The sequence below is a fragment of the Simochromis diagramma genome, unplaced genomic scaffold (genome assembly GCF_900408965.1).
Source record: "Simochromis diagramma unplaced genomic scaffold, fSimDia1.1 OVJJ01000483.1, whole genome shotgun sequence".
Lineage (NCBI taxonomy): Eukaryota > Metazoa > Chordata > Actinopteri > Cichliformes > Cichlidae > Simochromis > Simochromis diagramma.
Genome location: NW_024386835.1, coordinates 6,585,468 through 6,599,402, shown reverse-complemented (window position 1 = coordinate 6,599,402; position 13,935 = coordinate 6,585,468). Strand labels below are relative to the sequence as shown.

The 13,935-nt window shown below is 42.4% G+C and overlaps 2 protein-coding genes across 4 annotated transcripts in view; both read left to right on the top strand.

The window, feature by feature from the left end:
- Nucleotides 1-13,935, top strand: part of LOC120731808 (paxillin-like) — a 30,574-nt gene that overhangs the window by 13,710 nt on the left and 2,929 nt on the right. For 2 of the 3 annotated variants that reach the window (XM_040029069.1, XM_040029068.1), the window contains exons 2-10: nt 3,978-4,159; nt 4,308-4,393; nt 4,606-4,742; nt 4,977-5,166; nt 5,334-5,478; nt 10,468-10,626; nt 11,317-11,490; nt 13,556-13,637; nt 13,742-13,890. In XM_040029069.1, coding sequence (XP_039885003.1) covers nt 3,978-4,159; nt 4,308-4,393; nt 4,606-4,742; nt 4,977-5,166; nt 5,334-5,478; nt 10,468-10,626; nt 11,317-11,490; nt 13,556-13,637; nt 13,742-13,890 — 1,304 coding nt within the window. Of the gene's footprint in view, nt 1-2,194; nt 2,414-3,977; nt 4,160-4,307; nt 4,394-4,605; nt 4,743-4,976; nt 5,167-5,333; nt 5,479-10,467; nt 10,627-11,316; nt 11,491-13,555; nt 13,638-13,741; nt 13,891-13,935 lie in introns of those variants that run through there. The other variant, XM_040029067.1, reaches the window with a different exon arrangement.
- LOC120731809 (actin cytoskeleton-regulatory complex protein pan1-like) lies at nt 5,506-10,461 on the top strand. Its single transcript, XM_040029070.1, has 3 exons — nt 5,506-7,180; nt 8,090-8,359; nt 8,606-10,461. The coding sequence occupies exons 1-3, from the start codon at nt 6,575-6,577 to the stop codon at nt 9,047-9,049; spliced, it is 1,320 nt and encodes a 439-aa protein (XP_039885004.1). The 5' UTR covers nt 5,506-6,574; the 3' UTR covers nt 9,050-10,461.

The following is a 13,935-nucleotide window of genomic DNA, read 5'->3' as shown; positions in this document are numbered from 1 at the left end:
AGCTAAATGTACATGGAAAAATTCATTATTCATCACAATACAAAAACAAAAGTTGATCTGTGTATAAAAGATGGGACCCAACTTCAGCAGGGGCGAGCCCTGTGGTTGCCAAAAACTCAGATAAAAAATGGATGTATGGAGCTCCACAATGGGAATCTTAAAGTAAAAATCCCATTCATATTCTCCATAGGGATTTTGATTATGAGCCATAACGCTGTAGGCATTGAGAGTAGACTTTCAACGAGCTGTGACGCTAAAATGATGGTATGATATCAACCTTGTTTTAATAAAATCCTGTGTTATTCACGATGTCATGGAAAAGAAATTATTCTTCCCACAATCCTCAAAGACTGATGGATGGAGACCGTTGTTACTATGGAAGCGTTTAAACCACAAAATGTCAGGTCACTTGAAAACCCATGAGTAGTTACTTCACTGTTAAAAGTGAACAATCTTATACCTTTGGCTTTTCCATGTTCTGTTTTTTTGTGATGCAGATCAAATCTTTGTGTGTAGCTGCTTGGCTTGGTTCGGTTCAAGGCTTTAAACTCTTTATATAAAGATCTGATGAAATGGCAGTGGAGAAAGTGGATGGGAGGTTCACTTCCGAAACCGGACCTCTTATTAAAAAAAAAAAAAAAAAAAAAAAAAAGGTCTTTTGGGAAATTATCCTACTGCTGTTTTTATTTTAAAAATTTCCACGTGAATTTATGCTTAAAATCGCCAGTTTCAGATTTGATTGAATACAGCGTGGCGTTCGGTTCGGAAATTATGGCTCTCTGAGGATGAAGCCAGCTATGAGCCTACCTGGTGATTGAAAAGTCACGACCCCACATAAAAGTGCAGTGTCCCTCGATTTTTAAGTCAGGTCCACCCCTCACGTGTGAGGGTTTTAAAACACCAAGATGGTGACAGCCACTAAACACTGGGTGACGTAATTGTGGCTATGGTGGTATTTTGTAGACTGTGGTGTGGAGAAAGATGTGCTTTTGTGATCTTGTATACAGATACGAAGCACAAAACTCCATGTAGATCGCCACAGATCAAAGCTCCCAGTACAAAATCTGACCCTCTGATCTGATTGGATTTCCTTGATCTTGAGATACATTGTAACGGTCCAATCAGAAGAGAGATAGTGATGGTCGCTTTACCAGTTATGTTTCTGGCCTAATTGCTGCTGCAGGTCCCAAAAGGAGAAGTAGATTTACAAAACGCACTGTTGCATAGGGCCTTCAGCAACCAGAGGATTTTGAAAACGCACTACACTTTTCAGGAAATGGAACCAGCTGCTCTCTGATTGGACACTTTAAGCCCATACAGAAAACAATTTTGTGTAGATTAGTTTTACAAATTTTCAGATGTTTAATTACAACTACAAACTTTAGACCTATCTATGAGCATCACATTACATGATCAAACTCTCACTGCTTGCTAAATCCAAAGGATCTAGTGGACTGTTTCCTAAAAGTGCATCTCTGCCGCAGTTTCCTTGCGTGTTGTGCGTTATGTCACACTGTTAAAATCAGCTCTGGTGTGAGAAAAGTTGTAAGGAAGAAGTGTCAACGTTTAAGCAAGCAAGCTCACAGTACTCCTGACTTTGCCTTCTTGTGGACCAGAAGTCGAGCCGCACTGTTGAGTGTTAGGTACACCTGTGTGTGTGCTGGCCCTGCCGCTGCTTCTAGCCATCTTTCAATGGAAGGTTTTATCACACACCATACTTGGCATTTACTTTAAAGTGACAGATGTGTTGTTTCTGCCTCTTTGCTTTTATGGGTGTGCTTGTTTGCCGCTACCAAGTAAGAGATGAAGGTGCACGCAGAGCTGGCTGCAGTAGTGTAAACAGTGTGCTGCTGTGTCCATAATGAAACTCTGTGGAATGTATCCGGGCTTCTGTGTCCAGAGAGGAGACTCTGCTGTGAAACCCTGTCAACTGGCATTTTAACCACGTTAATCGTGTTTATCACGGTAGCGCTAAGGTGCTCCAAGTGGATCTGGTATTGCTCTGGCTCAGTTTCTGCTGTGTCTCCTCTCTGTCTGGGAAACCTTGCAGACTGAATTACCACTGTACTCATGGTACTTCGGTATACCCAGCATGAGTTAGTCTCCACCTAAACTGTGGCAAGAAAACACACTTGTATATTTACGATTATAATTAAAGGACTAAATATAATGCACATGCAGCATTAAAAAGTAGTCATGAGTCATGAGTAACCTGAGCAGAGCTTACGCTACCAGTGTGAAGGAGGGGCTGATTACAGCCCCTTATATACCTTTGTGATACCACTCCCATAGTTGGGCATGTCTGTGTTGATAAGAGCTCCGATTGCTTTCAACTTTCCTCAGTTCACCACATTGTGTACTCCTTCAGTTGCTCAGACCCTGGACACTTTTTCAGAGGATTGTCGTGATCTGTGTGAGTAGTGTTTCTACTTACTTAAGCTTTCTTACTTAAGCTTTCAGGCAGCTAGTTGGAGCTGGCATAGCAATGAAGGGGTGAACCTTACCCCCCGGCATTATTTTTAACCCCTCCTTCCCCTCTCTCCGTGATCCTCTCCCCCTCCTCGTCTCTCGTTCTGCTGCACTGATGGTAGAGTTAAGAAAGGCAGTTCCTGCCTGGCAAACGTTGTGTTTAGGTTGCCCTCTTCCTCCTCTGATTCTTTTCGTCTCTGTATTTGTGCCTCTTCACTTCCTTGCGTGTACTGTCTTTGCCTTTCTCAGAGGTATGTCTCATGTGCTGGTTACTTTAGCTATGGGTTTGACTGCTGACCCAGTGTTTAATTTTAGGAAGTGGTTAAGCTTGCTAACCTATGTTGAATACTCCCTAGCTATATGTCAGACTTTGTCATAGAAGGTTAGAGAGTGCTGTGTGCTTTTTTTAAATATTTTTTTAGTCAGCGCTTTAGCGATACAGAATGAGACTTAATGCTGATCATTACAGTTTTGGTTATATACTTTAACTTTGTTAGTTTTACTGCTTTAGATTGACAGCAGTTGTGCCTTTACCTGTAACACACTGGTATCCTGACAGTGTGTTTAAACTGTAATTATTTCGAGTTGCTTTATTCATAAAACACATCTTCAATTTAGGGTCTTATTTTTTAGGACTTGTGAAATTCTGCAAGAGAAACTAAACCCTGCTCTGGTGGGTGAGTATGCTAAAATAAGCCTGAGTATTCAGTAATACAGCCTGTGCTCTTCATTAAATCCCCTTTAATGTTATATGTCCTTCTACCTACTTGCTGGGACTGCTTAATTAGTAGTTGTTTTCTTGGCCTGCATTCCTCTGGGGGACCTGTCTGCGTTTAGATGGTAAATATGTCCGTGTGTATACCTGTGTGCAGATTTGACAGCAACCCTTTAAACCATTTCACAATTGCAGGCAGGAGAGGGTCAATAAGTAACGACAGGAGTGGTCATGACTGCCTGCATGATTCAACTTTTACAACTCCACTCCCTCTGATGTCAGCGCTCTTGGGGGTTTTGACAGGTTGCGAAAGAAGCAGTAATTACTTGGTGTTCGTGTATGCAAGCAGCATATCATGAGTCGAATATTATTCACTAGAAGTTCATTGAAAGTACTAACTTTTCAGAAGTGCACCAACATGTCCGCTCAACATCGGTATAGGCCTTGTTTTATGCTTTTGGACTTTTAGCAGATTGGAGTGTTGGATAGATGGCGGTCGCTGACTTTTTCCCCCCCTGTTCCATCACATTGGTTTTGTGCTGAATGCTCAAAGATCTTGTGATAGCGCGCTCTGATTTCTTTCTTTCCTATAGACAGTCATGAGAGCTATGGTGTTAGAGGTTAGTAATACATTTTAAAAAAATGGCAGCTATTAAAGCTCTCAAGGATACCTAATACATCAAAGTACAAGACCATAAATAATTGAATGACAAAAGTTAAAATTCAAGATAGGATATGGCATAACCAGATGCTAATCAATCTGTGCTTTTTTTTTTTTTTTTTGTTTATGTAGATGCTTTGTTGGCGGACCTCGAGTCCACAACATCCCACATCTCGAAACACCCCCTTTTCCTGTCTGAAGAGGCCGCCTACTCTTTTCCTGTGCGGGGTCAGACCCAGCAAGACATCTGCTCTCCATCCCAAGTCCCACCTACTCCCTCAGACCAAGCTCTGAATGGAGTAGAAGAAATAGAGGTAAATGCATGCATGCTGTAAATGTTGGGGAATTAACCAAAGACTGTTTTGTTTCAAATGCTGCCTGATGAACTCATGGATGAGAAGTGAATTAGTTGCTGCATTGATCCTCTAAATTCACTATTGTTATTTTACTTCCTTATTTCAGTCTGTCGGCACAGCGCAGAGAAGTCCTTGGTCTAGAGATAGCAGCAGTCTAGGCCAACCCACTGGTGGAGAGGACCACGTGTACAGGTTAGAGGTCATGTTAAGTCTCAACGAAGCTCTTGAGACATCTTTCCAACAACAAAAACTCAGTACAGCTAAAAAATATTTTAGAATATGTTTCTGAGTAGAAACTAATAAGTAAAAACATTTGATCAGAAATAACCATTTCCACTTGGTGCTAAGCTTGAAACAAGATTTTGTTGATGATAAATGTTGTTTCATGTCTCTGCCCTGTTCAGTCTCCCTAATAAACATAAGAGCAGTGACTCATCAGCTGGTGCAATGAACTCACTGGGCAGCAACCTGTCTGAGCTGGACCGCCTGCTGTTGGAGCTCAACGCTGTGCAGCAAAGCACCCCTGCCTTCGCCACAGAAGGTACAATTATGAGGGAGCATTTCAGTTTATGAAATGCTCCCTCATGTTTCTCTGAAGGAATGTCGATGTCACCGTCTAACTATGGTACTTCTGTTTCTGTGGTATTACACAATGGTGTCATTCTTTCCACTGTATTCTGTTACTGTTTCAGTGTTTGCACTTCACACTATGTATGCATTTTAGATCTAAGCAGGATATGCATTCATCTTTTTTCTTTTTTTCTTTATGCCGTAGAGGAAGCAGCTCCACCGCTGCCTGGCAGCAGCATTGTCCACCACGTACAGGAGAATGGAGTCTCCACTGCAGGTAAAGCCACTGTGGTGGAGAAGCCCAAACGTAGTGGACCCACTCGAGGAATCGAGGACGTTCGACCAAGTGTGGAGAGCCTTCTGAATGAATTGGAAAGCTCTGTCCCAGCACCACAGTAAGACCAAAAATTGTTACAGAAAAACTGGATTTGTACTACCGAGAAATTTGTGCCCATGTATTTTATGCTGGCATGAACCACTTTTATACTGTACGTGGTTTATATTTGTATTTATTTTTTAAAAATCCAGTCATTTTGGTTGACGGTGGTGTTTTCCTCACTAGTCCCACACCGTTGGTGGTGTCAGATGAGCAAACAGATGGACAAGAAACGCTGTCACAACAACAAGCCAGAATGTCTGCCTCCTCTGCCACACGAGAGCTGGATGAGCTAATGGCCTCCCTGTCTGACTTCAAAGTGCAAAGCAATGTGAGTGTGGTTCAGAAGTGGGTTGACTTTGGTTTGATTGAGGACAGTTATTTTTGGTATGTGTGGCTGTTTAGAATTTAGCTGTACTGGATGTTTTTGCATCTCTTAATTATAGAAAGTTGTTGTTTTTTTGGGTTTTTTTTTTTTTTTTTTTTTTGGCATTTGCCTGTTTTTAGGTCTTATTTTTATGAGCAGCATTTCTTCAACATTGCAGTGACCAAGGTTTTTTTTTTTTTTTTTTTTTTTTAATTTCTTGTCAGTATTCGTGATGACATCATTCATTCGTGTTGAAACAACGAATTTTTTGTATTACACTAACTTTCCAGGTTTTGCTTTGTGATGCTCTTTACTGTCCTTTCTCTTTCACTCTCACCTCATTCTTTATTTTCCTGGTCTCTTTCTCTTTTCTCTACCACTGTGTATGTCTTGTCTTTGTATGTACATTGCGCCCTTCACATAATTGCACCTGATTTAGTCTGGCTCTCAGGTGTCTGTCAATCAAGATGCAGTTGACCCATTATTAGTTGCTGGTTCACCGGTTATCCACCCAATAACTAACCCACCTATAACGCCTCAGATTGGTTCCCCTGATACTCCTCTACCCAATAGTTACACTGCTCCGTCCTGTACACCACTCCTGCTGGAACTCCACATAGATGAAGATGGTGGTTCAGCTCTTGCATCTTCACCTCTTTCTGCTGTAGTAATAGCATCATCTAAGAGCCTTCAGTACTCTCAGATCCAACAGAAGGCTGATGATGGCACTGTCACTTCTGAGATCTCACATGTTGAGAGCTTTAGTATTTCCAGTACTGTAAAAACCTCCAGTGAAACTGAAGTTGACACCCCCACTCATATAATAACTAAAGAGTATGCTAGTCCAGGTGCTGCTGCCACGAGCTCCAAACCCGTGGTTGTTTCTAAAAGTCCTGTTACAGTCTCTAAAAGCCAGAGTCCCACTGTTAAAGGCAAGAGTCCCAGTCCTCCTGATGTTGAATGTAAAAGCACGGTCCTTAAAAGTCTCAGTCCTGCTCCTGTAAGTCAAAGTCCCCAAGCAGCAATACAGAGGGATAGCCCAGTTACCGTGCCAACCACCATGGAAACAGTGCCCAAGTCAGCTAGTCCATTAACACTTCCGAGACTTTCAAGTCCAAAGATTTCAAGTCCTGTAACAATTCCTAATATCTCTAGTTCTCCAGCTGTATCTAAAAGCTCCAGTCCTGAAACAGTCCCAAAATATACTTGTCCTAAGAGTCCTGCTCCAGTTAGGGGGAAAACATACACATTTCCAAGCAGCAGCAGTCCCACAGGGTCTCCAGTTTTGGTCGCCACTGTGCCATCAAGTAGCTTGTATGCACCTCTTATAGAAAGTCAGGGAGGCGAAGTGCTGGGTTTAACGTGGCCATGCCGGAAGCCGTTTTTGGATGATACTTTAGAGAAACTTTTATCAACCGACTCCACTCGACTGGGTGAGAACCAGCCACCGACTGCTTTTGTGCCCGGGGAAGAAGACAGATCTTGGGAGGAGGAAGATGGATTTTATCCAGATCTCAGCCTAGAGGGAACCCTGACACCCATGACTGAGTCCAGCTGGATGGATGAGTGCTTTACCCCCTCCACCTGCCCTGGGACTCCAGATGCAACGCTGGACTTGCCCATACAGCAGCCCTCTGCTGTTGACCGTCTATCTGCTTCTGGTCAAGTAGGAGGCTCAGCTTGACTCTTCCAAAATAAGCTGCTGGCATGAAGCTATGGAGGATTTAATACTTTGTGGCTCCCTTTTAATTGGCATGTGGCTAAGATATAAATTATATCTGGAAGTAATGGCAGCAGGGTTGTATTAATTGGTTGTTCAAGCAAAATGCTGAAAAGCTTATTTTGGGCAAGCAGCTCTACAAGTACTCGAGGAGCTGTGCAATAGTACAAACATGTCAAGATGAGGAGAAATTCCTCAGTCTCTGTGGTGTGATGCATGTGGTGTCATATAGCAATTTCAGAATGGCTTGAGGGAGAAGTCGCTGTGTGGAGATCAGTTGTGGCTGATGTTGAAAGCTTTGCTGAAAAGATGTCTCTGCACGCCCCCACTTGCTTCATTGACATTGCTGTGTTAGTCATAGCACCTGACATGTCATGTTCAAGCTTTTAATCACTGACACGGCCAATACGAAAAGACCCAGACTCCACAGTAAAAGGGATATTTTTTCCCTTCCCTTTTTTGCATTTGCAGATGAATTTAAAATGCACACTAGAGCTCTGTTGGTTTAATCTTTGGCCCTGCTTTGGCATGTGCAGAGTTTTATGAAGGCATTTTGTTATAGACGGGTGTTTTCCATCGAGCATGCCTTGCCATGGATTTCCGGCAGGTTTTATGTTGATATTAAAGAATGAGCCTGTGCAGGAGGCTGATGCTCGGCTTCTGCAAACAAAATCAATTAAATATGCCTGACAGAAAACCTGCATAGCATTTTGACCCCAGCCGCTGCGTGTGGGTTTTTGCATTTGAGTGAGAAATCCACTTCTGAGCCCATCCTGCTTGTGATTGATTTTTTTTTTCCCTTCGGCGTATGGCACAATTCCAGCTTCCCACACCAACTTGTTGTCTGCTCTCCAGCTCAAGTCAGTTATCCGCCGCACCAAAGAGACGTCCAACGTGCACCCAATGTACAGGGAGGGAATGTTGAGACGTAAAATGGGACCAATCATTATAAATAAAAGCAACTCGCAAGATCGACTTATTGAAGAGCTGCAGGGAAAACTGGGGATCGGGCGGTTGGAGCGCAGGCGTAAACAACAGCCCGATGACTGGTTGACGGAGGGAGTCATTGTTACATCCAACCCACAGCGGACACGAGAGGAAGGGATTCAGCCATCTGTGGATAAGGTAGCAGGATGAAGGTGGAGATGAAAAGCCTCACTGATGGTGTAGTTTATGCCTTTTTGGCTTTTGATCACAGGATTAACTGGCAGATATTAGATATTTATCATTTTTCAAACTTAACCATAAAATTTTACTTGTTATTGGCAAACAGTTTAAACAGTTTCACTTTTCGGGCCAATATAGTTTTCCTTTTTTGTGTCTGATGTTTCCTCTCCTTTCCTCGCTGCTTTGTTTCCTTCTTCCTCCCAGATCATCATCCCTCCTGAATCACCCGCCCCACAGAGAAAAGTCCTTCCCCCTCCACTGTCTCCCCCAGTTCTCAAAAAGCCACCCCCCATCAAGCAGACTCCTCCGCCACTACCTCCTCCCCCTCCAACCCCACCTCCTCCTCGAGAACCTACCCCTCCACCTCCCAAGGAACCTAGTCCTCCTCCTCTTCCTCCTCCTCCTCCCCCACCTCCTCCTCCTCCCAGGGAGCCCACACCTCCCCCTGTCCAACCTCCTCCATCACCTAGCCCTCCACCCAAGCCGGTCACGCCACCCCCGCCTGCCAAGCTCTTTGTATCAGTGGGTTGTCAGACAGAGTACGACCCCATCTTTCCACCGATTCAGGCACGGATCACCTTTCTTCCATCTTCCTCCTCTAACTTCATTCTTTCCACTTTCTGTCACACTTTGAATTGTTTTACTTGAGCTTGTTTGTTGGCTACTTGGATATGTATGGGCGTTAAGGAATTTGTCCAGACACTCGTTCTGTTTTTGGCCCTTGGTGTCAAACAGGTAACCTCATGAAGGCTTTGTCTGCAGTCCAGTCACAGGGGTGCTGACATTCAGGCTAGAAGGACTGAGCCCACATTCTAATTCTGACATCCAGTGGCGCCAAGAACAGTGTGTTAGTGGAGAGGAGAATTTAAGAGCTTAGAGGAAAGCAGAGTGTAACTCCCTGATATTCCCGTTACACTAAGAGTCCTGCCATGCATAGGAATGGAAGGATTGCAGTGCCACTGAAACCTAATCTGCCGCATGACAGCACAGTTACCGTCACAATTATAGCATGTCTCACAAGACTTAAGTCAACATGTCCCATTATGTCAGACACCAACCAGTTGAAGCTGAATTTCTTATACAATCATGCTTTTAGAAAAAAAACTTTGTTAGAACCTGCTTTAGCAGAATAGCACAACCATGGTGAAATACCCAGGAAAAGGCTGTGTTTAATTTTATCAAATGTATGGAGGCCGTGGGTGTGGGTGGTGGTGGTGGTGGTGGGGGGCATGCAGCATAGGTGCTATTTTCTCCTTCAGTGGAATGTAGGAGTCATGAAGCTCCAATGACAACACCACCTGAGAAGGTCTGTGTTTGCTTGCATTACAGTCACCAGACACATTGACACATACATGTTAATATTTGAGGCCTGTTAACATAGATTAGGGCTGATCTAGGTGGAACTGTTGGAGCTCAGACTTCATAGGCCATCAACTACAAAGACAGTAGAGATGCTGAGGTGACATATAGCACACAGGTAGCCATTGTAGCTTCCACTGTCTGCATCCACTTGTGGTCAAAGCAACTACACCTCTAATAATCCTTTAAAAAACTATAAACTTATAGTTTCTGCATTTTAGCGTTGAGTTTTCATTCCTGGAGGTTTCTAGGTTTCTTTGTAGTTTACATGTAAGTCTCACACCTCAAGGGTCCCTGGTTCAAAGCCAGGAGGAGAAACAAATCCCTTTGGGGCTGCATCAGGAAGGGCATCCAGTGTGAAAATCTGCCAAATAAAATATGCTGAGCCATCTGCTGTGGTGAGCCCTTGTGAATAAGAGGGCAGCCAAAGGAAGCTTTTTAAATTAATAAACTCTCAGAAAATTTTACGTTTATACTATATCGACTTCCGGAAAGCACCACTGCGACTTTAAAATTGTTCCTCTGAGTGCAATTTAAATCCCAGTTACAAAGACAGCTACATGAAGTCAAGTAAGTGTGCAAGAAAAATGAAAACACAAAATGTAGCAGTGGTGCGATTCACTCACACTAACTGATATTATACTGAGGTTGTTTATTGAAGCATCTGAATGGTGTAATTAAACACTTTGCTTTTCCATCTCTGTCAGATCCATTCACCGGGAATGACTTCTCCCTCTCCTGCCCCCAAACCAGCCAACAAGCTGGACAACATGCTGGGAAGCTTGCAGTCTGACCTCAACAAACTTGGCGTCCAGACAGTGGCTAAAGGGGTCTGTGGTGCTTGTAAGAAACCGATTGCTGGGCAGGTAACAGCACAGAAACATGTAAACATACATGTATGTTGAATGTGGCTCACATACTAAACTTTTAACTTGCCTATTTTTAGATACGTGTGCTCGCAGGCTGTTATTTTTATGCACGAATACCCAGTGGGATTTTGCACACATTAATGCAGTTTTCTGTTAATGGTATGGTGAAGAGAAGATTACACTTTAGATTTATTTGCACAATGAGTGCAGTGTTGGCTCATGTTTCACTTGCTTCTGGCTGTTGCTTAACCTCAAAGCTGCTTAGTCTATCAATAGCTCACCTTTCATTTAGTTTACAGCCAATAAGTGGGGTAATAAATACAATGTGTGTTTCATTTTACCAAAGTGTAGCTTTAAGATCAATATAAGTACATGATAACCAGGTAAGTAACTTATCTGGATTTCAGCAGCAGCTCCTCCTCCAGAAAAATGATATTTTGCGATACTTTGAATTTACAGAGGCTTAATGTTTTCACAGGATTATAAAGATGTTTTTACTTATGTGAAACAAGATGATTGTAAATATGGTTGTTATTCCTTTTAAACTTTGAGTTGCAAACATCTGCTGCTGTTTGCAGGATTCCCTTTGCTGCTCTCGTGCTCTGCTGCAGAGATTTTCTCTGCTGAGCCAGGTCTTTTCTCCTTGCAGCTCATTAATTTTTCATGCACCGTGTCTCCCCACACCAGGTGGTGACTGCTATGGGCAGAACGTGGCACCCCGAGCACTTCGTGTGCACCCACTGTCAGGACGAGATCGGCTCTAGGAACTTCTTTGAGCGCGATGGGCACCCTTACTGCGAGAAAGATTACCACAACCTGTTCTCACCGCGATGCCACTACTGCAATGGACCCATACTGGATGTTAGTAATGCAAACTTCAACACAAACACACACACACACACACACGTATACGCATACATGGTTGTATACAGAGACTGGGCAGATAATATTTATTTATTCATAACTTAATGGATGAGGGTCTTACTGGAAACAATGTGCTGGAAAGTGCTTTTCTTTCTCAATCACTTACGCTGATAGTCAGGCATATAAATATAGCATGCATGCACAAGGTCCTAGAAGCAGTTGGAGCAAAGTGACTTCTAGTTTCCTTGTGCATGTAGGAAGTAATGCATTATTCTGTAACATATGAACACATTAGAAGTTAAGGTTACAGATGCTATTCATCCTCCTTCATATCCATAACTGAGTGCACAGTAGGTAGTAGCTTTTGCCAAAACAGTAGAAAGAGAATTTAAAGTGAAATTAGATTTTTGTTGTGCTGTTGGCTGGCTGTAGTGCACTGAGGCGATAGGAGATGCAGGTCTGTAAAGCTTTCCAAATTGTTGGGCTGCTTCCTTGTTTTTTATATATATATATATATATATATATATATGTATATATATATATAAAAATTTTAATAGTTAAAAAACTGAATAATAAAATATGTATTTTAAAGATGCCTAATTAGCCAAGCAATGTTAGTATTTTGTTATAAGTATTGGACTGCAGATCTCAAATAACGTCCACAACGCTGATGCACACAGACGAACTCGCTTTTTTCGTTTCTGTTATGTTCACGGTGACACACTCCCGTTGAGGCCTTTTTTTTTCCCCCACCCATTATTCACACTTGCACACGCATTATGCTCAGGGTACTGCAAGGGAAGCAGACAGTGAGCAGTGAACCAGTATGAGTCACTTCTAAGGCTTCCTGACTGATACTTATATAGTGTTTGACGTCTGCAATTCATCCAGCCTTGCTTGCTTCCTTCTCTGTTTTAAGAGTGGTTGAACTTAAAGTCTTCCTTTTTGGTTTCATTATTAGTGAAGGGGTAGAATTTTTATCTTGTAGATATGTGAGAAAACCACTGACATGAACATGTAGATAGTGCTGTGGAAAAAAAAAAATACATATATATGAGAGAGAGAGATGGGCACAGGGAGAGAGAGATGTTATCGTCTGTTATGCATCTTTATTTTTAGCTGTTTTATTTGATCATGAGTTGCTCTTTTATTAATTTTAATTCACTTTGGTGATGATCAGTTGCATACATAGTTCTGTGTCCTGCTGTAATATCCTTAATTATCTTTGCATCTGCTTGTAGAGATGATAAATTGCATTTCTTAAGATTGCCTCATTGCACCTCCTGGTGGCAAAGTAGAGAATCACTTCCTAGAAGTTTGTAACAGTGATTTACAGCAAGTAGCTGTCGCTCAGCTGAAACTATGCAGTTGTGAACATGTTTAGATTTTGTTACGTGAACACTGTGGGTGTCCCTCCACCTGAAGCTGTTGGAAAGTGCTTGAAGGCCTGAGAAGCATGAGCTAAATGTCGCCATATTCCTGCTCATCTCTCTGTGAACGTGCCAGTCCTCTTGCACCTCAGTCACTGATGTCCATTTGCGTTATGCTTAATGTGAACTTCCATGAGAATCGGCTGGTTCTTTGTGTGTTTGTATTGGCTTAAAGCAGGGATGTCAAACTCATTTTACATTGTAGACCACATATAGCCCACTTTGACCTTAAATGGGTCAGACCAGTGAAACCCATGAAAAATGTGCAAATTATAGAAAAAGTTAGTTAATTTCGCAGACTGTCCTGTAATTGTAAAATATAAAGTTTTTGCTAATTTACCTTAGACAGCAACTTTCCTATCATTTAATTTTTTTTGTCTGTTTAATAATTACTTTGGAGTATGAATGTCAATGGATATGAGCAATCTTTATCAACAGGATGATCTGTAAAACCTATGAAAATACAGGTAAAGGATAAAATCTATGCACTCCTTCACATTTTCTAAAGCCGCACAGTGGGCCGCATACATGTCTTCGCTGGGCTGATTCTGGCCCTTGGGCCTTATGTTTGACACCCCTTCCTTAAAGAGATTGTGAATGTCTAACCATTTACTTTGTCTTTTTGTTGACAGAAAGTAGTGACTGCTTTGGACAAGACTTGGCATCCAGACCACTTCTTCTGCGCTCAGTGTGGAGCCTTTTTTGGTCCAGAAGGTACCAGCACACAGTCTTTGGCACGTGTTGAACTAGAATGCTTTCATTATTATTATAAAAAGAAGAGTGCAGTGTGAATCGGTGATTCTTTGCTTCTCTTCTAGGTTTCCATGAGAAGGATGGAAAGGCGTACTGCAGAAAGGATTACTTTGACATGTTTGCCCCTAAATGTGGTGGATGTGCCCGTGCCATCCTTGAGAACTACATTTCTGCTCTTAACTCACTCTGGCACCCTGAATGCTTTGTCTGCAGGGTGAGTCACCGGGTGTATCTGCAGTGTGTTAGAATCAAGAGAAGC